Here is a 24,565-nt window from a genome sequence, read left to right as displayed (position 1 = left end):
TAGATGTCCTCTTTTCCAAAACCACAAAAAACTACTCAAACCCCACATATTTCCCACTGTTGAATAAGTTCCTTATATATGACTCTGCAGGGGCACCCATACAGAAACAAGAAAGCAGGAAAAAGAGATTCATTGTCCTGGGAGAACCTCTAACAGTAAATTAATGGAGGATGCAAACGGAGGGGGGTGGAAATAGAGGAAGAGCAGCAATTAATAATTTGCTTTACTGTAGTAGGATTATTACACCATAGTGCTTATGGCAAAATGTCTCTCTAGAGGCTGTGATTGTTAATCTTTTTTTTTTCCTTTAGAACATTTATAATCCAAACAAAAATAATTCTCTACAAAAAAAGTGTCTGAACCGTAAACTATACGGCAAAGCCTGGATAACAACGTTACATGTTGGCGCGATACATAGCAGCCTCCTTTTCCTCCGATCTCAAGGGCAAGAAACGGAAAAAAAATTAACTCCTGCAACCAAAGGATAAAAAGTATAAAACTTAACAAATTCAGCAACTTGATTTGTAGGCAACAGTATAGTTTTACGTCTGGGCTAGCTAGAGTGGGCTGACGCTGCAAGGTGGAAAAAGAGTCTTGCTAGTCCCTCTGGCTTCCTTCAGCTGCCAGACTCGCTCCGGAGTGTTTCTTCCCAAAAAACAGGCTTGAGGAGGAAAGGAAAAGAAAGGACAAGAAAACTGCAGAAACCCTAAGTGCCTGGCATGTTTTTGGCAGACTTCCTCACACCCTGTGCACAGTGGAGACACAAAACGGTCACCACTTGAAAGAAAGAGGAAGCGACGCAAGTTTTCTGCCCTCCCCACTTGGGGTGGTTGCTCCGTCCCCGATGGTTTCTATCGAGCGAGGTCTCTGCAGCGCAACAGTCACATCCGGATAAGGTCCTCATAAACCTGGGTCGGAAGAAGACTCAGCTGCTTCTATTCCTTTTGCTGTTTCCTGTGAGCTAGGAAAAGAGGCTGTGGGAGGCAGAACCGGCAGCAGCAGAGGGCCCTCAAACGTGTTCCCCCTCCCCTTCCCCTTCCCCATCCTCTTTGGGGGCAATTTGTCCCTTTCAGGCTCTCCTGTAGGTGGGTCTCAAAGGTCTCCCCAGTGTCGCAGTTGCAGGGCCAGTGAGCTGAAGAGGAAGATGGAGGGGCTGAGGGCCATGCTGGAGGCCCCATTGCAGTCCTTGTGCTCCCCTTCGCACTTGTGCTGCTCGCAGAGGACCCCCTTGAAGCCCGGCGGGCAGAGGCAGCGCTGGTTCTCATAGCAGGTGCCCCCGTTCTGGCACAGCAAGAGCTCGTCGTCGCAGACATTCGCTGGGAAAGGGAAAGGGACGAAGTGGTTGGTGGGCGTCAAGCCCAGAATGTGTCCCCTTTTTGGAACCCCCTGCCCCAACCTCTGGCAGCATGGAGCATTCCCACAATGGAGCAAACAAACAGCCTGTGCCAACAGCCAGAAAGGAGACTGCCTCCAAAATGCTTTTCCCTGGCCGGTGTGGGCGGGGGAGTTGCCAAGGTCTGTTCCAATTAAATACTTGCACAGAGGCACGTGTTACTTTCAGGGGCTTCTGAAACGCTTCATACACACCCCATTCATTTTACCCTACTGCTCTTCCCCCCCACCCCCACCGGGCTTGCTCTTTGGGTCACAGCACCAACTCACTTTTGGCCTCCATCACATGGCCAGGATCTCAATCGTCACGAACCTGCCAGAGGGACTCTGCAGTGCTGACCCCCACGATGGCTCAAGAGGAGGCCCCAAGGGGGGAGGGTGGGCAGTACTTACGGAAGCAGCCCTGTCTCCAGTAGTAGCTGGGCAGGCAGTCGTCGCACTTGGGCCCCGTGACGCCTTCCTTGCAGTCGCAGTAGCCAGTGTCGTTGCAGCGGTTGGCCACCGAGCCAATTCGGTTGCAGTTGCAGTCTGCCCAAATAACACTGAGTCAGGCGCAGCTGAGCCAGGCGGAGAGCTGCCAACCTCCAGGTGGGATCTGTTCTCCCAGAATTTCAACTGATTGCCAGCCTACAGGGATTAATTCCCCTACAACAGTAGTCACCAACCTTTTTGGCACCAGGGACCGGCAGGGTGGGGGAACTGAATTTGGCCACTGCCCCCCCCCCGACTCACCCCCCTGCCCCACCTCCTCCTGCGTCGCCTTCTCCTCCCTCCGTGTTTATTATGTTAAGCCAGGGGAAGTGTCTTCCCGGTCTTTAAAAGCTCACCTTCCCCTACCGCCGTGGCAGCAGCGGTGAGCGATCTGCTAAACAAGCGGCGCTGCCTTTGCCTCTGGAGGCAAGGGCAGCGCGGCTTGTTCACCGGTCGCTCGCCGCTGCTGCTGGTTTCTCCCGTGGATCAGCTGCTGCTGCGGGGGAGGGAGGTGAGCTTTTAAAGAGCCAGGAAGGCACTTTCCCCGGCTTAACTAACAGACACAGAGGGAGGAGGTGGTGACGTGGGAGGAGGAGGAGGTGGCACGGGGGGGGGGAGGCTGTGGGGCACCGCTGGGGGGGCAGCTCGGCTGGCGGCCTGGTTGCTGATGGGCCACAGACCAGTACGGGTCCAGGGCCCGGTGGTTGGGACCGCTGCCCTAGAGGACAATGGCTGCTTTCGAGGGCAGATTCCGTAGTGTTGTTTCCCTCCCCAGATACTTTCTCCCCCATGTCTCCGGGGCCTTCCCACCCCTGCAGGCTGGATCCTCAACACACTTCATCTGCCCTTTTCCAAAGTGGTTTCCAATATGTGCAAAACAGCTACCAGGAAGCTGCAGAGGAGACATGAAATGCCTTTTGGAGCCTTTCTAGTGCGGGTCCAAAGACCCGCAGAATGCAAACAACTGCACCTGAAACAAATACTTTACACTTCTTTGAAGTAGAAACACTTAAAATCTTTTTATAAGTTCACAAGCATCAGTAAATCAACGTTAGAATTCCAAAACTTTAAAAGTATAGAGTCCCGTAAAGAAACAGGTCAATTTCACCGTGTGACTCCAGAAGAATTCTCAGTCCTTAATGGTTTGTGGAAAATCCCAAATATTATTTCCAACAAGGAGTCTGTCCGCAAAACTCTGCTCCAAAGGGAAGTTTGCCGTCACGTGATCGCCAGCTTGAAATATCACGTTTCGCTGAATGTAGCTTTTTCATAAATTGAATATAACTTGTAACACCATACAAACTAACTCTTGCACACGCCCATTTCTCACAGTATAATTCTCAAATGATGGAATGAAATGAAGCAGATTTTGCGGACAGACTCCGTGTTGGAAATCATATTTGGGATTTTCTACAACCCATTAGGGACTGAGAATTCTTCTGGAGTCATGCGGTGAAATTTACCTGTTTCTTTATGGGACTCTATGCTTTTAAAGTTTTGTAATTGTAATGCTGATTTATTGATGCTCGTGCACTTATAAAAAGATCTGGAGTGTTTTTACTTTAAGGAAGTGTAAAGTATTTGTTTCAGGTGCTGTTGTTTTGTATTCTGTTTTCTACTGTGCTGCCACTGTTCTTGCAGTCCAAAGACCCAGCAGATCCCTTGGAAGTTTCTCAGGTGGCCCTCACAAAGAGGGAGGAGAACACCAGGCTAGTTTTCCCGAGACCAGCTGGCTCACCACAAGCTGTCCTGCGGAGTGAGGGAAGATCGGCAGTTCATGGGATGGGGCTAGTTTCCCGCATGAACTTACCCCACTGGAGCCAGATGTGGGGGGTTTTTTCCCTTTCAGAGAATCAAAGGTAGCGTGGCTTTTCCCCTGTGGGTAGTAGCTTTTGTGGTGGCAGACCTCTCAACACTTGTCTGACTGGCACTGACAAGAGGATGAAGCCCAGAGTCCTGCTTGGAGCCAATCGTATTTAAAAGTTGTTAAAGTGATTCTGAGAAAGGCTCAGAATCAACTAAGGGACATCCAGGAACTGCAGGAAGGGTTTGTAAAAGTGTGTTTGGTGGTGGAAAGTACCGCCAAGGTGCAGCCAGCATATAATGACCCCCCGTGGGGTTCTGAAGGCCAGAGATGTCCAGAGGTGGCTTCCATTGCCTGCCTCCGCATAGCGACCCTGGACTTCCTCGGTGGTCTCCCATCCAAGTACTTAACCAGTGCCGACCCTGCTGAGCTTCCAAGCACTGGTGAGATTGGGTAGGCTGGGCCATCCAGGTCAAGGCAAAGGTGTCTTTAGGGTACAATTTGGGGGGCCGCTGCTGCCGCCAGTGAGGCAGGAGGAAAAGATGCTGAGGGACCTCCCATCCGTCTGCTGTGGATTCTGAGATTATTTTTTTCAAAACGGAAACACAAAACGAAGGCTTGTGCCGCCTTTATGTAAGCGAGCCACTGTCTCCCAGCTTCTAAGGTGCAAAGCCAGCAAAGATGTGACAAGCGCCTGGCATTTTTAAAAAATGCAACATTTAATACTGTCTCTGTGTTGAAGGGGTTTTGCTGCGCTGTGTGTTGCCTTTCCAGTTCTGTTCCACCCCCATGCCGGCATATGCTCAACCACGGCTGGCTCATGACAAGCTGCCCAGGTCTTGGGGCTTACAGGATCCGCACTTGTCCCCTGACCTAACTGCACTGTCATCAGCTCAGGGTGAAAGAGGCAGGTCTCTCTTCTGCCCTCTGAACTCCCTTTAACACCTCTGCGATGCAGAAAGGGGGTAGGAGAGAAAGCCGAGTCTCAGGAAAGAAAAGAGTGGGTGAAACTGGAAAAGCGGATCAAAGGGCTCCATTCATTTATCCCCCTTTCTGCCCACCCTGTCTGTCTCCTTGGACACCTTTCCCTGTAGTCTGATTCTCTCCAGCATCTAGAATTCTGAATTCTGCAGCCTGGGCATATGGAGGTTTCCTGCCCATAGATCTATCCTTCCTCAAGAGTTTGTCTAATCCTTTTGTCAAAGCCATCATGAGTGGCTCTCCAAGGCGGTATCTTATGGCCGTGAGTTCCAATGGTCCAATGAATGCATGCGAGTATGAGCATCTAAATATCAAGAGACATTTTTCCAATTCCTCCTTCTGCCATGGGCCAATGACTTCAGTGCTGCAGTCCTTGTTTTTCCTCTCCTCTACAAAGAAAGGGGATCTTTATATATGACCTACCTCGCAGGAATAGCCCAGAACCATTTTAGAAGAAGAAGAAGAAGACTGCAGATGTATACCTCACCCTTCTCTCTCTCTCCTTGGATAAAGGGGCCATTGGTGTGTGTTTCTTTCTCCAGGGCTTTCAAAAGCTTGGCGCTGGCTCTGAGTGAGCCTCAAGGCCAAATGGCAGACGGCCATGCCAGCAAACCAGAAAGCCCAACACAGACTGGGGAAGGTTCACAAGGAGAATCCCCCTTCGGGCAACAGTCAGGCATGGAGCTTCCCTCTGGCAAAGCCCCTCCACCACCACTCAATGACACAGATAGTTTCAAAGGGTAGCCATCTTGGCCTGCGGTAGGGTATGAGCTTTTGAGAGTCAAAACTCCTGTGGCCTACTGCAGCCTAGAGGGCAGGGAGAAGCCTGCCTAGGAGTAGATAACCGGCTGAAATCTCCCAGGATCCCTTTGATTGGGTAGCAGAGTTTTGGAGGGAAAACTAGCCCAGAGGGGGTGGGACCCGGGAGGAAAGCATAAATAGGCTTGGCTGGAAAGGGAAGTTGTTCTCTCTGGAAAGGCTGCAGCAGCAGGAGGGGTCCCTCGCTCAAGGAGGGCGAGTCTTTGGTATCAGAGGAAGGGAACGTCTGGTCAGACGCCTCAGGGCTTTTCGTTATTTACACCAACCGTTATTGTTTCTTATTTCAGTGTTGCACTAAATGTTTTGCTACCCACTTGTTGTTCTAGAACACTTGTTCTGAAAGTGCCTGGGTCCTCACATCTCTTCGGTCACGGTTAAAAGGTACTTGCTGACAGGGAAGATGCTCTAGGCCTTACCAGAAAGACCTTTACAAGGGTGGTGTCTGCCAGTAGATGGGCCTTCCTGGTCCCCTGCTGTGTGACGGCTCCCCTCTCTGGACACAAAGCTTTGACTCTGGAAAGCTCATAGCCCCAAAATCTGGACAGTCTCTAAAGTCCTCCTGGACTCAAATCCAGCTGTTCTACTGCAGGCCGACGTGGCTGCCCACTGAACCTCCTTGCATGGAAGACCCAACATCCCGCTGCACGAAGAGGAACCCCATCGGCCTCACCTATGCAAACATTCTCGTCGTCGAGTTCTGCGGAGCTGTTCCGGTAGTAGCCCAGCCGGCAGTGCTGGCAATGCTGGCCCCGCGTGTTGTGCTTGCAGCTGATGCACGTCACCAGGTTGAGGAAGTCGATGAAGCTGCAGCGAGTGGAGTGGCCGTAACATTCACAGTCTGTGGAGGGCAAAGGGAGGGATGGGGGAGAGAATGAGGCGTCACTCTGACACGTTTTTTCGTTGCTTGTCTGGCCCTGGACTTCAGAGGATTGTGTGCTCTTGGACACGGCAATGGGGGAGAGCAAATGAATGCCACAAGGAGAGGCATCAAAGTTGGCAAGATCCACCGGGAGGAGTTGCCTTCTGTGTCCGTCAGGGGGTGGGGCACTCTCTGCGGCTGTGGCAAGGGAACTCTGGCTCTTGCACTTGGGAAATCAAACAGATGTCCAGTGGCACCTTCAAGCCCAACAACAGTCCCATATGAGCTTTTGTGAGTTACCACTCAGTTATTCAGATACGTCTTGGTTTCCACACACAGCAGAAGTCAGTAGAAAGCTATGAAAGCTCATATGGAAACAAATGTTAGTCTTGAAGGTGCCCCAGGGCTTTTGTTTTGCCATGACAAGCTGACATGGCTACCCCTTGACAATCTCACACGTGGGCTCCAACTAGAGTTGCCAACCTCCAGGTAGGATCTAGAGATCAGAATTACAACTGACCACCAAATGAGAGATTACTTCCCCTGGAGAAAGTGGCTGCTTTGGAGCGTGGGCTCTATGGCACTATACCCTGCTGAAGTCCCACCCCTAACCAAACACCCTCCTAAAGATCCACTCCAAATCTCCAGGGATTTCCTTACCTGGAGCTGGCAACCCTAGGTCCACCTAGTGGCAGGGACCCCCCCCCACTTGGGGGGGGGGCTGCACTCTTTCTCCACTCTGCATAAGCAAAGAAACCCAACACCTCTAGCAGGGAAGTGGAATGTGAACTTTGTGGCCACGATCCCCCATATCACCTTCAGTTTGTTACGATTGCCTAAGTACTGCTGGGTGGCAGATCAGCTTCCTTACAAAGAGTAAAACAAAAGGAAACCTTACAGAAGCAAACCTTCCCTGTGGTAGCGCTTGCATGTATCCTAGGCTACAAGTTCTTTTAAGATCTGCCTTATAGCGGGGTGGGGGGGGAGTCTGGGTCAGATTGTTGGGTTCCCATGCCCTTCCTGTGAATGGCCGAGTTCTTGCAAGTTCTTTCCCTTCACCGCGAGAGCAGAATGCAGCATGGAAATTTACCCTGAACTATTCTTGGGGCCAAGGAACTTTGCATTTTGATGGTAAATACCACTTTGCTCTGAACACAATTAACGTGAAGACATGCAGATGCCACAAGCTGACAGGGAGATGGGGGGCAGCAGACATGCAACAGGCTTCATGAGACAAATGATCCAAAGCAGGGAAGGGGCCAGGCTTCCCCCCCCCCCCTTCAACCTTTCACAGCTTCCTTCAGAGGAAATAGGGGACTGTGCTATCACCTTGAAGGATCAGCCCGTTCGGCCACAGTTGTCCCATTATACTTGCCCTGGCACTGCCACTTTTTAACACTATACTTTTCACAGCAACCTGGCACAGAAAAGGTAGCAGATGAAGCATTCCCTATCATGTTAGAAGAATCATCATCCGCTAAGTTCTGCCCAGCTGGCTCCTTTTAAAGTTCCAGAGGGGAAAAGGCAATCGACCTGTTGAATGGTCCCCTTTATCTGCTCGGTTGTTGAAGGGACTCGAGTTTGGGTGCTCGTGAGGCAGAGCAAGTGCTCATTCTGTGAGGTGGCCCCTACAAATGTTCTGGTTCCCTTGGGGCAAAAGAATGTTGTAGACTTGGTTCTCTCAGAGGTGGTAAAACCATGACTGGACTGTGGGGGAGACACATATGACTGAACGCTCTGCCATACAAAATAAATAAGTAAATCAATCCCTGAACATAGAAAAGTTAACATGACCAGGAGAAAGCTAGACTGGAGATCATCTTTTTATCAAGTTGCTTTCTATAAAGAAGGGCAATCGGTGACGGGACCTGAAGCGGTACAACCTAAATGCAGGTTGACCACTTCTAGGCTGTAGACGGAACAGTTTCCTTGTACAGTTAATCTTTCCCAGGATTCCCGAGTCTGTCTGTGCTTGCATTCTCACTCCTCCTCTTACCTTTAAATGTTTGAATGGGTGCCAGTGGGACTGAGCTGGCCTTGAGCCGGATGAGCTGAGAGACCTTGGAAGATGCTTGGGAAGATTAAAGACACCACTCGTTGGTTGTTGTTACTCCTCCACAGACAAGACTCGGCTCCTATCAGCAGGTCTAGTGCTACGCAGATCAAAGCAAAGCACCCTACTAGCACTGCCCAAAGTCAGCTTCCACACAATAACTGATAGCTTTGCCAAAGCTTCTGTTTTCTGCCCCCAAACCTCCCAAAGCCTGGGGTACCTTCAGAGCAGGCTCACAACATGTGCCGATAGCCGAGTACATTCAAGCATCAAGGATAAAGACTGAGTCTCTGACCCAGCCTAACGATGGTTTTTGTCTCCCTAAACAGCCAACCAGATACTTCCAAGAAGCCCACAAGTGGGAAACCGGAAGCAGCAGCCTTCACCAGCATTGTCACTTCCCAGGATTCAGAGCTGCACTGTCTCTGAACATGGCAGCTTCAGCATATGATAGACCTTTTTCTTCATGAACTTGTCTAAGTATTTTTTAAAAGTCGCTTGAGATTCTACATCTTTGCATTCGTTCCGTCTAAACCTGACATCTCCTGTCTCTTCTCCTTCAGTCATCTCTCCTCCGTCATCAACTTTTAGGTGGCAATCTCTATTTTCTCCACATTGCTCTCTAAAGCAGCACGTGCCCCAATAGTGCCATCAAAATTATCATCACCACCTTTGCTCTGGTACAGAGTCTTGCTGGGGAAGCACAGTTCTGCTAGTCCCCATTCACGCACACGGCACAGCCTGCCCTTGGTTGACCAGCAGCAACACTAGCAGACAAGCGAGACAGAGGCACAAACTGGCCCTGGAACTGACTGCAGCAGCAGCAGCTGAGCATTGTGGGAGCACAGAGAGTACCTGCTTTCTTGGAATGTTTCCGGCCAGGACCGTGTGTGGCTTTGCTCTTGGGAGGGGCTGCATTGGAGATGAGAACAATCAGCAAACAAGAACACCAAGTCCTGAGTAAACGTGGAAGGAAAGGGTAGATGCCTGACTCGGGCTCCACTGCCGGACCCATACAAGTAGCTGTCAGTTCCCTGCTCTGGGATGGGAAATCCCTGGAAATCTGAAGGTGGAGGGTAGAATTTGGGAAGGAGAGGGACCTCTGTGGGACACAATGCCATACAGTCCACTCTCCAGAGCAGCCATTTTCTCAAGGAGACTGAGCTCTGTAGCCTGGAGATCGGTTGTAATTCCAACAGATCTCCAGGCCCCACCTGGAGGTGGGCAGTCCTACCCTGCAGGCACAAGGCCCATCATCCCCCCTTCCCAGTTTGGTGCAGTGGTTAAGTGCGCGGACTCTTATCTGGGAGAACCGGGTCCACTTGCAGCTGCTGGAACGGCCTTGGGTCAGCGGTAGCTCTCACAGAGCCATCCTTGAAAGGGCAGCTTCTGGGAAAAGCTCTCTTAGCCCCACCTAAATCACAGGGTGTCTGTTGTGGGCGGGAGGTAAATGAGATTGTAGGCCACTCTGAGATCTTGAATATAGGACGGGGTATAAATCCAATATCCAAATCCAATATCTTCCCACAAAGCTTCCAGCAGGGAGTAAGACTGCCACCTGAAGTAGCCATTTCCTCCAGGGGGACTGACCTCTGTTGTCTGGAGATGAGTTGTAATTCTGCGAGAATCCCCCTCCCCCGGTGGCTGGCAATCCTAGCACCCTCCTCAAAAAGTCAGCTGGGTGTCCTTGGGCCGGCCACAGTTCTCTCAGAGCAGTTCTCAGTGTTACCCTAAAAGGCCATTTGGGCAGAAAAGTGGCCCTGCTCCATTGTGGGTGACTGGGGAATCCACCTGTGTAAGCAGCAGTGTCCCCTCACCCCCAACTCAATGCTTCCCCAAAGATCTTGCTTTTCCCAGGTGCAAAGGAAGACAGCAGGGCCACAAGCCAACAGAAGAGGTATTCTGGCAAGCATCCTTTCTCTGACTGGGCTGTGATGAACTTTTCAACCCAGCTGCAAAAGGGGCAGGCACACTCCAAGGCCTTGGCAACTCTTTGCTGGAGTGATGTCGAGCAACCATCAGACCAGGATAAGGATGAGTGCCGCAAGATGTGTGAAGCCAGAAGAGACAATGACTCCGCTCCTCACATCCAAGGTCAGGAACTACCCAAGGAGAACGGGCTAGGACAGCGGTGGCCGAACTTGCTTAATGTAAGAGCCACAGAGAATAAACGTCAGATGCTTGAGAGCTGCAAGACATGAACATCAGATGACTGAGAGCCACAAGGGAAGGAAGGAAGGAAAATAGATGGGGAGGGAAAAGTGGAAAGAAAGCAACTTTAAATGCATTCTCCAAGCCATCGGCTGGCTTGGCTTGGAGAAGTGATGTAAAGAGACAAATGCCTTCTCCAAGCCATCCAATGGGGCAGTGGAGACTTTGAGAGCCACACAATATGAAAGAGCCACATGTGGCTCCTGAGCCGCAGTTTGGCCACCCCTGGGCTAGGATCTTAAGAAGATGAGTTTTTGCATTGGGGATCACCAGCTCTGGGTGGGGAAATGGCTGGAGGTGCTGAGGCTGGAGCCTAGAGAGAGGGGGGTCGGGGAGGGGAGGGAGCTCAGCAGGGTATAATGCCATACAGTCCACCCTCCAAAGCAGCCGTTTCCTCCTGGGGAACTGATCCCTGTTGCCTGGAAATCTGTTGTGATTTTGGGAGATCTCCAGGCTCAGTCTGAATTTTGGCAAACCTCTTTACATTTGCAAATGGGACATTCCCCCCCCCCTCCCAATTCTGTGCAGAAATGGGCACAAAGATGGGTGCACGTCATATTTATAACCAAGAAAGAGCGATCATTTCCCCGTAGAAGCTAACTGGATGATCTTGGGGCTGGTCTCATCCTAACCTGCCTCGCTGGGTTGATGTGAGAATAAACTGGAAGACTGGAGAACAACATGAACTGCTTTGGGTCGCCATTTTGCAGGGTATAAATGGAATACAACAAAGGAATAGTGTAGTTTGCAGAGAAAGCCAAAGAACAGGTAGAGGTAAAGTTTATTGTCTATGGCCAAAGGCTGTTACAATCTGAACACAAAAAGCAATCTGACACATATATAAAACATACTTACAAATAGCAGTGTCAAAATGCTCTTCTAACCAAAAGGTACCAATCAAATTAAAACGTTACTCACTCTAATTGCAGCTCTAGCCTGCATTTTCTTGGCTGCTAAAGCAAGAAGTGAAACTCTATAAAAGACAAATGGATCAGCGTCTGAGAGAAGAAAAAGCAGCTTCTCTGAATCTGTAGAAAAGCTTAAACACATTAAAACCTCTTCAAGGGATCTGGTCCTAGGCTCTGGTAGCGAGGACAGGGTAATATATAGCGTGATAGATCTTCTGGAACTTGGACCCCACAAATGAAATGGTGACGGGCCTGCGGTGTTTTGGAGCAATATCCAGCAAACAGAGCCGTTGGCATGGTTTGAAACCAGATTGAGGTAAAGGCCTGAAGTTGAGAGAAGGAATATTAACTAAGTAGGTGGCACAGAGTGGTAAAGCTGCAGTACTCAAGTCCTAAGCTCTGCTCATGACCCGAGCTCGATCCCGGCGGAAGCTGGGTTCAGGCAACCAGCTCAAGGTTGACTCAGTCTTCCATCCTTTTGAGGTCAGTAAAATGAGTACCCAGGTTGCTGGAGGGAAAGTGTAGATGACTGGGGAAGGCAATGGCAAACCACCCCGTAAAAAAGTCTGCCGTGAAAACGTCATGATGTGATGTCACTCCAGAGTCGGAAACGACTGGTGCTTGCACAGGGGACTATCTTTTTTTTTTTTTTAACTTTAGGAGGCTCTAACATCGTCCCTTTCAAACAATGTGAACCACTGGGAGAATTCGGAATGGGAGACTGACTGTCCGTCTGTTGCAGTATCTCAATGAAACATCCAGTCCCGGATGCTGAAACCAACTAGGGACATGGAAGCCAAATAACAAAGAAGGCACCTTTCAAAGCATCGCAGAAGCGGTGAGCAACAAGCAAGAGGCAATTCACCGCTCTCTTCCTCAGCCTTTGGGACCCGCACAAATCCTGGAAACACTCTTGTTCAATTACAGCCACAATCATGCTGGAGTGCCTTATTTAACATTCGGCCTAAAGGACACTTGGGCTCTTCCGGTGCTCTAGTGGCAGAAGTGCTAGACCGGAATCACCTGGGCCAGCCTGATCTTGCTAGATCTTGGAAGCTAAGCAGGGTCAGCCCTAGTTAGTACGTGGATAAGAGACCCAATGCAGAAGTCAAGTCATTATGCAGGTGCTGGCAAACCACTTCTGGGAAATTCTCCTGCATGAGCCACACAGCTCCTGACGGTCTGCAAGGGGAGGACTGCTCAGGGGGTTGCCAGTCAAGTGACAGGGGAAGTTCTCGATGGGCCACTACCCTGAAGAGCAGCCGGCAGCCAGAAGCCAGTGGAGCCGAGCCCAAGTAGCTGTGCCAGCACCGCAGAGGTTGCACAGCACAGACCTGACAAAGGGGCTCACCTGTTGCTGACTGGCAGTGGTGCAGCTACAGGCAAGGGATGACCCCATCATCGGTACCACTGGCCAGCTCTGAGTCCTGGCTTGCCCTCGACTTGGCTTGCTCCTGGGACCATCTGACCTTCCTGCTCTGCCCCAGGGAGGGACGGTGGCTCAGTGGTAGAGCATCTGCTTGGGAAGCAGAAGGTCCCAGGTTCAATCCCCGGCATCTTCAAAAAAGGGTCCAGGAAAATAGGTGTGAAAAACCTCAGCTTGAGACCCTGGAGAGCCGCTGCCAGTCTGAGTAGACAGTACTGACTTTGATGGACCAAAGGTCTGATTCAGTATAAGGCAGCTTCATATGTTCATATGTTCAACCAGCCCTCTTTTGGTGGGGGAGAAATGCAAACCCTGCATACAATGTATTACGCAGCCCCTGTTGACGCCGACACCTCCATCATGCTGATGTCTTTGAGGGAGGGCGCCTTTGTGGGCAGCTGTGCCTTTACTGGTGCTGCTTTCAGGTGAAACACCAAGAATGCGTCTTCATTTCTAAAAGCAGGAATGTCAATTACAGATAGGATGGGCCAGCCTCTAGGCTGGCCTGTAAGATCCCCCAGACTTACAACTGAACTACGGACAACAGAGATTAGATGCCCTGAAGAAAACACCTGATTTAGAGGCCGCTATGCAACTCACTGAGGTCCCTCCCTTCCCCAAACCTCATCCCCTGCCCAGGCTCCCGGCCCAAACTTCCCACCCTGCTCACAGAAGCCTTGTTTCGGCCTCCTCAAACCAATCTAGTCCTTCAAGTCCAATACCCTGTTTTCAAGAAAAGCCAACCAGGTACCTCTAGAAGCACACAAGCAAGGTATAAAGTTGTTGTTTGGCATCAGCACCTCCTACTTAAAGGTTATACTGCTTCTGCACGTGAAGTTTCCATTCAGTTACTGTGACCAATAGCTGTTGATACGACCAATGTGCCATGAATTCCTCTCATTTTAAAGCCATCTAAAGCCAGTGATGGCTACACCACCATGTAGGAACGCTTCTGGAGAAGGAAACAATCCCTTTGAAATTCAACTGATAGTTTCTAAGATCGTGGAGTAAAGAAGAACCATTGATGCCCCATCTTAAGAGAGCCAGTTTGGGGTAGTGGTTAAGTGTGCGGACTCCTATCTGGGAGACCCGGATTTGATTCCGCACTCCTCCACTTGCAGCTGCTGGAATGGCCTTGGGTCAGCAATAGTTCTTGCAAGAGTTGTCCTTGAAAGGGCAGCTGCTGTGAGAGCCCTCTCAGCTCCACCCTGGGAGGAAGATATAGGAGATTGATAGTCATTCTGAGTCTCTGATTCAGAGAGAAGGGCAGGGTACAAATCTGCAGTCTTCTTCTTCTTCTTCTTCTTCTTCTTCTTCTTCTTCTTCTTCTTCTTCTTCTTCTTCTTCATGGTACTTGTTAATAATCACTACTTTCCCCATACAATCACATTGACGAAGTCTTCCAGACCGGGTCTCTGTGCTGAATCTGATCGAGCAGGCATTTCGGGGAGTGAACCCCCCCTTCCCCGTATTTGGACATGTGGAGTATGGGTCCATGTGACAGATGGCACTCCAAAATGTAAGCACCTCCTGACAAAGCCGCTTAGGAGCTCTTCTGTCAATCTCTTGGTTGGCATTTGCCAGTTCTCAGCAAAGCTTTTGAGGGCAAGGCCTCCTGCGCAAGGCTGAATTCCCTCTTCCTTTTCTTCTTAGGGAGACCTGTCAGTCAGCCAGAAAGATCTAGGGCAAAACTCACTGCAAGGCAGTTTCACATCTGTCCAATATCATATACACACATATATAAAACTAAAAAAAATCCAAAACGCTGAGTTCCAGAGGGAACAGAAAGCAAGCAAGCACAAAAATTCCCTCTCTTCTGACTGCAAGAATGAGCCAAAATAGCACCCCATACTGTTTTTTAAAAACATGTGCCCTGCCCATCACCACCCCTCTCTTTCTCCCTCCCCCCCACCTTCCTCAGTTTCTATTCTGTTGCTTGGTAATGGCAGTTTCACAGCTCCCATTTCAGAGTCAAATCCAGAAACAAAAGCAACATAATGCCATTTATTAGGGCCAGTTATAATGACCCCAAAGACTATGCAGGTCTTTTGAGTTCTTCTGAATCCTTCAACAAGATTACGGTTGCTTACCTGCAATTGGTGGCTAGAGATCTCCTGGGATTACAATTGATCTCCAAGCAACAGAGATCAGCTCGCTTAGAGAAAGCGACTGCTTTGAAAGGTGGACTCTATGGCAGGGGTGTCAAACATGCAGGTTCGGGGGCCGAATCAGGCCCCGAGCAACTAGCTGTCTGCTTCCTTATCCCTATATCTCGCTTCCTTCTGCATAACAACTTGCTTTGCAAGGCTTGCTCAGTTGCACAGGAGCTACAGAGCAAAACTTCTATTTTCTTCATTGGCTGAGGCTCCTCCCTTAGGGAGGAAGGGGGAAAGAATAGCTTGCTTTGCCAGGCTCTCTCAATTGCACAGCAGAGCTACTGAGCCAAGCCTCTCTTCCTTCTATTGGCTGAGGCTCTCCCCCAAGTCCCCTGAGGAAGGAAGGAAGGAAGGAAGGAAGGAAGGAAGGAAGGAAGGAAGGAAGGAAGGAAGGAAGGAAGGAAGGAGCCAGGGCTTCCTTTGCCCAGTTCCCTGGATCCCACGGGAGAAATACAAAGAAAGCATCTTTAAGACCAATGAGTACTAACGTTTTAAGCATGTTTTAAGTTTTTTAAAAATATATATACTTGTTTGTGTTCTTTGTACAATTTATCATTTATGTCAGATCCAGCCCTCGTAACAAATGAGTTCGACACCCCTGCTCTAGGGCACTATACCTGGCTGATGACTCCGCCCTCCACAGGCTTCATCCCCCGGATTCCTAGGTGCCTCCCCAGCCAGAACAGGCAACCCTAATCAAGATGGATTTTTTTAAAGGGGGTGGGGGGAAGCAGATGTCTCTGAAGGCCTTGTCAGCACCAGGATAAAACGCTGAGCAGGTCTCCAGACCTGAAACAGTGCTGGTGTCAGGCTACGATTCAGCCTTTTGGGAAGAAGAAGCAAAAAGTAGAGGCGTCTCTTTGAAAACGCCCAGCCAGCAATTAGTCAAATGTCTCTCTGCTACCAGATGGAACACGCAGATCCCTTAGAAGGCTGACAGCAGGGGAAGAATGGGGGAGCCCTTGTAGTAAAAGGACTTTCAGGCTGGTATGCAAGGTGAAAAGGTCGATGGAAGCCAAACCAGGTAGTATTGCCTTCTGCTGTGGGAATGCACAAGTCTCTTCCGAGGTTCATTTCCCTCCAGTGGAAATCTCCTCTCTTTATTGGCTGAACCCAGGTATTCCCCCAAACAGGAAGAGGATGCAGGCAGCCATGTTGGTTCAATACCAAATCCAAAAACAAATGCTGAGGCAATACCTTTAGGTCTGCAGAGCGCAAATCATGCTGGCATCTGGCTGTGCCCTCAAGCCTTCAGGGAGAGAAAAAAAAACATCTTTGCTATGACTAGCTATTTGGCCAGCTACTGGTTGATCACATAGGTCCCTGCCTGTAAGGAACTTACAATATAAGAGAGACAAGTGGAAAGGAAACTGTGGATGGAGCGGGACAAAAAAAGGAAGAAACACAAACCAGTGCAGCTTCACATTATTTAAATCTGGTGGCCGCTGACAACAAGGAGTGACACCAGAGGTTATTAGGGGATACGCTTTTTATCTCAAATCCTTCTCCCTCTTTATCTGTTCCTCCATCCAGGCACTTCCTTTAACTCTTTTCGTCTTCTCTCTGCTTGCAGCATTTCCTACGCAACCCAATACAGCTGGAGGCGTAACTTAGTTCCTAGATGCTACTCCTCCCCCCCACCAAAAAAACCCCAAAGAAACCCTAAACTAATAGGACTTTTAAATTGCTCTTCGGAAGAATGGGGCAAGTCCAGCCCCTCCACCTCTTGCTCTTACGTGCGGTTAAAAAATGGTCGGGGGTAATTCAGCTCCTTTAAGTGATCTTGTGAACAAACAACCCTACTCTTGTGCCCATGCAGAGACTGGCGACAGAAGGAGAAGCAAAGGCCCGAAGCTCCAGCCACTTCAGAGGGAAAAGCAGCTGGCCAAGAGGCCCCCGGGAGCACAACTTTGCAAACCTAAAAGGAGTCAGCAATGCAGCACACCTGCTCCACCCGGGCAATTGTCAGCAAAAAGGGCAGCGTCTTTCCCTTTATCTCAGCCAGCTGCCTTTCTGGAGAAGCTTACGTGACGACGAGGCTAGGCTCTTGCCAGAACGTCAGGGGTGAAGGTTTTCCCCTGAGCCAGACAGAAGGGCTCTAATTTTTGAAGAGGGGTCTTGCAGAGGCTCTTTGCAGTTTGAGGCTTCCCAGTTGCAAGCTCCAAAGGGGCATCGCTATTCTTTTTTGGAACTTGGCAAATTTGCTCAAGGAAACAGGAGCAGACAGCGACAACAAACACACGAGTGAACGAGGACATCCTCGGTTCAACGATCCAGTCATGGCAAAAGCAAGACGCTGCTGGGGAAAATTCAGCCTAGTCAGATGAATCCATTGGGGATGACGGAAACTGAGCTTTTCGTCGTTTGCACGCCAATATTTTTAGGCTTGGGAAGTGTCTCATTGGAAGGCGCGTCTCATGGCTGCTCCAGTTGTGGGTGAATCTGACAGAGGTGGGTATCTCCATCCAGGGATGCTGGGAATGTGCAACAAAGCTGTGCAAGGAGAGATGGATCAGAGTCATGCTCACGCTCTCCCCTGCTCCGTCACATTCTTCCAAAGAGCAGCTCCAAGGGCTCCTTTGTCTTCAGTGGGTAGGCTGCAACTGAGGGATGACTTTCTTCAGCGGTCATTTTGTAGAGAAAGAGGTGGTGGTGCTCATCCAAGGATTGTTATGCAGCTGCACATACTATTCAATGGACAAGGAGGTGGAACTCTCCAAAGGATGACGTGGAACTCTCAGAAAGGTTCAGGAGCTGTGCCCCTGTGAGCTCCCACTGAATCTGAGACCTGACTTTCTTAGAGCAGAAGAAAAAGATATTGGATTTACATCCCACCCTTCACTCTGAATCTCAGAGCGGTCACAATCTCCTTTGCCTCCCCCCCCCCTCCCTGCCCACAACAGACACCCTGTGAGGTGGGTGGGGCTGACGGAGCTCTCACAGCAGCTGCTCTTTCAAGGACAACTCTGCGAGAACTATGGCTGACCCAAGGCCATTCCAGCAGCTGCAAGTGGAGGAGTGGGGAATCAAACCCAGTTCTCCCAGGTAAGAGTCTGTGCACTTAACCACTACACCAGACTGGCGAGAAAGGAGGGAACAAGAAAGAAAGCATGCCAATCAACAGCTTTTTGGCATATCAGCTAAATGGGACGTCTGTGCTCAGAGTCAATTTCCTTCCCACAGAAGGGACAACTAGCCTTCCTTCCTTCCCTGCTTGTGAGCTTCCCAGAGGCAACTGGCTGGCCATTGTGGGAAGGAGGATGGTGGATGAAAGAGGTCCACCTTGGTCTGATTCAGCAGAACTCTTTGTATGATCTTGTGAGACTTTCTGGGCACATGGGGCCCAAGACTTTCTGGGGACACAGGCTGCTGCAAGCAGTTCTCTGGAGCCCACTCTGTTTTTCCTATCCTCCGAAGACATCCAAGCATTTCAGCAAGCCTGACATGACAGCCGGACAAAATCTTTTGGCATATGCTGCTTTCCAAGCTGTGCATGGAATGAAGCAACCTGTGGTTCCTCTTTTGTGTCGTCCAGGTGCATCGACTTCTAGGCCTGGCCATTTAACGTCAAGCGCCTGGAGTCCTGTTCTCATTTCAAACTGCCTCCCGGATCAGAGGAAATTAAACCAGCAGGGAGCACAAGCGATTCATGTCCCTCTGGCCCTCGGTGGCTCTGGAACAGGTGGGCCATGCATTGTCCTCTCAGCTGAGTAGTTTTCTTGCGGGGGAGGGGGTCGGAGCCTTGCTGCCCAGGTGTTGGCATAGCAACTGGCCTGCCAATCACCTCCTGCACCTTCTTTTTGATCATCCATTGATCAGAGCCTGTCTCTTGATGGCCTTCCTAATGCTGAAAAGTTGAGATGGAGAAAAGAAGAAGGCAGGTGGGACTCTGGGTTCCCCCACTGGGATGCTGGCAACGAACACACAAGTGAACGAGGGTCCAGGTGAGTTACACTGCAGAAGCCAATCACTTTTTTGCCTTGCAAGACACTAACTATTCTTCTCTGGAGCCTGATCTCAAGTTCAGACAGGTTACAAGCCTCTGAAAAATGGGTCAGTCTAGGCCACATGATCCAGCGGGGATGAAGCACAGGGGAGGTTCAAATGGCACCTTTTCCTCCCACAACTGGAGCACTGATCCCTGTTCTCTTAAGTATGGTCTAATGAAATGCATGAAACCACCTTGTTCATTTCAGTGGGGCTGGTGCAGGAAGACTTCCCCATAGATTTTGCCCCGCGGGTCAGACCACTTTCCATTCTTCACTCACAGCCGCTTTTGATCACTCCCACATTTGCTCTCTAGAAGTAGCTACTTCATTGTGCATTGTGGTACCGCAGCCCCTGTCTAGATTCCAAACTTTAGCCAGTTGGTTCCCCCAAGCGCTAAATCTACCACTGATATTGTCACTCCTTTTCTGACTTTCAATTATTTCCAAGCTGGGATGCAGGACTGAATGGAAAAAACATTGTCTACTGGATATGAAGCTAGAGCCCTTCTCCCAGAAATGCTGCTTTCCCACATGCAGGAACTGACACACCATTGTATGCAGGAGCGTCCAGCCATTTGCAGCCTGAAGTGGTACACTCCAGTTCACCACATCAATGGAAACGAGCTCCAATTCTCCGCTGAATGGTGATCTCTTGTTTCTAGCAGAGCAACCGGATTTGAGCCCAGGAGCACCTTAAAAGACCAACGAGACTTTCACATGATGAGCTTTCTGGAGTCAAAGCTGTCTTCGTCAGATACCCGCTGGTCAAATCTTGCCAAGGGACCTTTGTATCTCCCAAGCAGTGGTGGGCTGGCCAGGGTGTCAGCTTGCCCGAAGGCAATACGTTAAAAATGTTAATGACCTTTTAGTAGCTTGAAAATATCATAGAAGTTCCAGTATTATTACTGTAATGCAACTAAAATTTATGTTGCATTTAAGGTTGCCAGCCTCCAGGTGGGGCCTGGAGATCTCCCGCTTTTACAGCTGATCTCCAGCTGACAGAGATCAGCTCCCCTGGAGAAAATGCAATCTGTATTTACATTTAGTATCTACTGCAGGGGTGTCCAAACTGTGGCTCTTTCAAACATATTGTGTGGCTCTCAAAGCCCCCACTGCCCCGCCAGCCAGCTTGGAGAAGGCATTTTTCTCTTTAAATCACTTCTCCAAGGAAAACCAACCAGCAGCTTGAAAAATGCATTTGAAGTTAAAGTTGATTTCTTTTAACCTCTCCCTTCCCCCATCTATTTTCCTTCCTTCCTTCCTTCCTGTTTTGCAGCTATCAAACATCTGACATTGATGTCTTGGGGCTTTTGAACATCTGGTCTTTATTCTATGTGGCTGTTATGTTAAGCAAGTTTGGCCACCCATGCTCTACAGTATGCTGCCAGTAATATGTACAACAGATGCACACTGTAATTACTAAAAACATATACATTTATTTCACAAAAGGTTTAATTGTACCTTTTCCCCACTTATGTATTTTTTGAAAAAATTATTTATTTCTTACAAAAATTAAATGATAGCCTTGTAGTTGTGGGTGGGCCCCGTGTGTTTCCTGGCATCCAATATTTTTAGACCCAGTCCGTCACTGTTCCAAAGGTTATACTCCCCCAAATCTTCTTGGTCTGCAAGACTCGAATCTAGCTGTTCTACTGCAGACCAACGCAGCTGCCCTCTGAAACTATCAGAGCAACATGCCCCTTGCCAGAGTTAGGATAAGGCAAAACCAGAACGCACAGTGTACTGATTAGTAACAACTGAAATAAACCACTGCATTACTTATATATTGCAAATAATTGCTCCACAATTTCTTCTATCCTATTCATGCATCCTTCACTAAAATTCTTACAAATGTCCATGAATAGAGTACAACTCAAAATGCAAATTAATTCCCAATTGCTGTAATGGTACCAAAGTCCACCGTCTGTATCCTTTCGTTGATAGACGTGTGCAGGACCAATAAATGTGCTACTTCTTGCTTGGGTAGCAATCTGAAACCCAACAGCCCGCCTCGGTGGGGAGGGCGGGGTATAAATCGAATTAAACATGAACATAAACAACAGGTGCGGCGACACGGCTCCTAGGCTCAGTCCACGTTTCATACCCCTTTCCACTGGCCACTTTTCTTATGTTCTGGAACCCGTGCTTAAGGCAAAAGCTCACAGGACATGTTATGTCTCTTCAGTTTGCACAAATGGTTTTCCATTCGTGCAAACTGAAGAGATATAACATGTCCTGTGAGCTCTTGCCTTAAGCACAGGTTCCAGAACATAAGAAAAGCAGCCAGTAGAAGGGTGTATGAAACACGGACTGAACCTAGGACCCATGTCGCCACACCTGTTGGATTTTGGACTGCTACCCAAGCAAGAAGTAGCACGTTTATTGGTACTATACACGTCTATCAATGAAAGGATACAGACAGTGGACTTTGGTACCATTACAGCAATTGGAAATTAATTTGCATTTTGAGTTGTGCTGTATTCATGGACATTTGTAAGAATTTTGGTGAAGAATACATGAATAGAAGAAACTGTGGAGCAATTATGTGCAATATATAAGTAATGCAGTGGTTTATTAGAGTTAGGACATGAGCAATGACTGCTGGGATTTGTTCTAGTTGTGGTCTTGCTCAGTGCTTGGCTTCGTCAAGCAGTCTCTCCTCTCCTCTTCCCTTTCCCACTCTGTACACCTTGCAAGGCAAAGGCCAGGCTTGGGGCCGTTAGCTGGCTTAGCCATCCAAAGAGAAGTGGGGGGGATAATTGGGGGGAAGCGGGTGTTAAGAAGCAAAGGCTCAACTCATTAAATTTCACTAAAGTAAGCCAGGATGGCTCATTAGCCTAATTATCCTCGCTCTCTGATTGGCCTGTGGCAGGGGAAGGTGCCTGGAGTCCCCAGGTGAAACCCCCTCTATTTAAAGCATTTCCATTTGGAGCTTTGTGCAGCTGGCTGAACCGCCCCAGAACTCCGTTCTTTTCTCAGCGTGGCTGGGCTCATGGATGCGCATGGCTGCCAACCTCCAGGTGGAGATCTTCTGGGATTATAGCTGATTTCCTGACGACAGAGATTAGTTCCCCTGGAGAAAATGGCTGCTTTGGAGGATGGACTCTATGGCATCCTACCCTGCTGAAGTCCCTGCCTTTCCCAGGCTCCACCCCCCAAGCTCCAGGGATTTCCCAAGCTGAGGATGCGGCACAACATCTCCTTCTCCACAGACTTGGGGGAGAGAGTATCAGTGGGTCTTGGAATCAGTAGTTTCCCCAGAGAAACAGGTTGCTGAGGATTTGGGGCTCTGTTGCAGGGCGAATGCTAGCCTGGTGTTCCTGGTCAGTGTTATGTATGAAGAAGAAGATTATATTGGATTTATATCTCGCCCTCCACTCAGAGTCTCAGAGCAGCTTACAATCTCCTTTATCTTCCTCCCCCACAACAGACACCCTGTGAGGTGGGCGGGGCAGAGAAGGCTCTCACAGCAGCTACCCTTTCGAGGATGACTCTGCTAGAGCTCTGGCTGACCCAAGGCCATTCCAGCAGCTGCAAGTGGAGGAGTGGGGAATCAAACCCGGTTCTCCCAGGTAAGAGTCTGCGCACTTAACCACTACACCAAACTGGCTCTCAAGAGTGAGTGCGCCCTCCAGCATACCCAGTGCTCTCCAGCAGCTTCACATTATCAGGGGTGACAAAGTTCAGATTATCTGGGGCAGTGATGCTCTGTATTCTTGTGCTGGGGGGAGAACGCAGTGGAAGGGCTTCTAGCCCCACTGGTGGACCTCTTGATGGCACTTGGAGGTTTTGGCCCCTGTGTGACACAGAGTGTTGGACTGGATCGACCACTGGCCTGATCCAACATGGCTTCCCTTAATGTTCTAAAGAGGTGGGGGTGGGCAAAGTGTCTTTCACAGCACCTCATTTGCCGTTTCTAGTCTCTGTTAGGAGACTGAGACATCCCTGGAACACTGATAATTGCTACACTAACCACAACCCCTCATTAGTTACCAACATGAAAGAATTATGGTTGTTCTCCAAGCCAAGTCACATTATCTGCCTAAGTGTGAGGCAAAGCACCCTTGACTTTCCCCCTCAAGGGTTAATTTGAATGGCAACTGGATCGAGGCGGTGCAGCAATACTGATGTTATTAGATCTGTCGGCTGCATTTGATACAGTTGACCATCGGTTGCTGATCCACCGCCTCGCCGACATAGGGGTTGAGGGGCTGGCCTTACAATGGCTCTCCTCCTTCCTCATGGGTCGGGGACAGAGGGTGGCGATTGGGGGTGAGTGATCCCAGAGGCGCACACTAGACTGTGGGGTGCCCTATATGGCCAAGGACCGACCTACCTGAGGGACCGTCTCTCCCCATATGAGCCCCAGAGAGCACTGAGGTCAGTGGGGAAAAGCAGACTGAATATCCCTGGGCCAAAAGAAGTTAAACTTCAAAGCACCCGCACTCGGGCCTTTTCCGTTGCGGCCCCACAACTCTGGAACCAACTCCCAGAGGAGGTGCAGGCCCTGCGGAACTTAGACCAGTTCCGCAGGGCCTGCAAGACCGCCCTCTTCAAACAGGCGTTCACCAATAACTGAATTTAATGTTTACCGCCAGATTAATAACGTTTACCGCCAGTGTTAATTTAGGAATGTTTTAATTAATTATTGACTATTGACTGGTTTTAATGTGAATTTTAATGTGAATTTAATGTTTTTATTATTGTATTGTTTACTTGAAATGCTGTTAGCCGCCCTGAGCCTGCTTCGGCGGGGGAGGGTGGGATATAAATAAAATTTTACATTACATTACATTACATTAATGGGCTTGTGCTCTGCAGGTATTACTAGTTGATCTCTCAGCCTACATGGCCCTTATCATCTTCAAGGCCAGAGTTGGAAACATGGTAATTAAGCTTCTCATGAGAATCTGCCTTCACTGGATGGGGGTGGGGGGGTGGGGAGGTCATTAGCGGTGAGGTAATTTTCTAGAGGATTCCAGCAAGACTGAGTGCTGACTGGGTGTCATCATCGCTTGATGTTGCTTGACCAAAAAATATAATTGAGCTAAGAACCTGGAGGGAAAAAAGCTAGCTTGGATTCGGATAAACTAAAGGCCTGATAGACATCACGCACGAACTGCAATTGCAAGCAACGTAGAGAATGCTTGTGCTAAAGGCCCTTTGACTTTTGGATTTAAGATCTGTGCCATCTAATGCAAGCTTTGAAAGTGTTAGATAGTTAAGCTAGTTTTCTTGCTTTCCTGCTGTATGATTCTGAGACAATGTGTTGCTTGTAAGTTTAAACGTTCATTTTGCTAGAAATTAAATAAATTCTATAAACGGTTTAAAATTTCAAAAAACATCTGTTCATTTGTGTGCAACTGCCCTGACAACCCACGGGGTTCGGCCTGGGACTCCTTGACACTAAGGCTGATTTCTCTCTAGTGCAGCTCCGTCCCCAGGCCTCCGTTTCCCCCGGTGCTTGCAACCCATTTCCCACCAGTTGCTCCACAG

General features: G+C 49.4%; 1 protein-coding gene across 2 annotated transcripts in view; it reads right to left on the bottom strand.

Moving 5' to 3' along the window:
* Window positions 1-205: 205 nt before the first annotated feature.
* Window positions 206-24,565, bottom strand: part of NTNG2 (netrin G2) — a 161,649-nt gene continuing 137,289 nt past the window's right edge. For both annotated transcript variants that reach the window (XM_060251586.1, XM_060251585.1), the window contains 3 exons: window positions 6,138-6,305; window positions 1,786-1,920; window positions 206-1,316 (listed from right to left, as the gene is read on the bottom strand). In XM_060251586.1, the coding sequence (XP_060107569.1) occupies window positions 1,093-1,316; window positions 1,786-1,920; window positions 6,138-6,305 (527 nt within the window). In that variant the 3' untranslated portion in view covers window positions 206-1,092. The remainder of the gene's footprint in view (window positions 1,317-1,785; window positions 1,921-6,137; window positions 6,306-24,565) is intronic.

Source organism: Heteronotia binoei, chromosome 12, assembly GCF_032191835.1.
Source record: "Heteronotia binoei isolate CCM8104 ecotype False Entrance Well chromosome 12, APGP_CSIRO_Hbin_v1, whole genome shotgun sequence".
NCBI classification, from domain to species: domain Eukaryota; kingdom Metazoa; phylum Chordata; class Lepidosauria; order Squamata; family Gekkonidae; genus Heteronotia; species Heteronotia binoei.
This window is presented reverse-complemented; position numbering and strand designations above follow the sequence as displayed.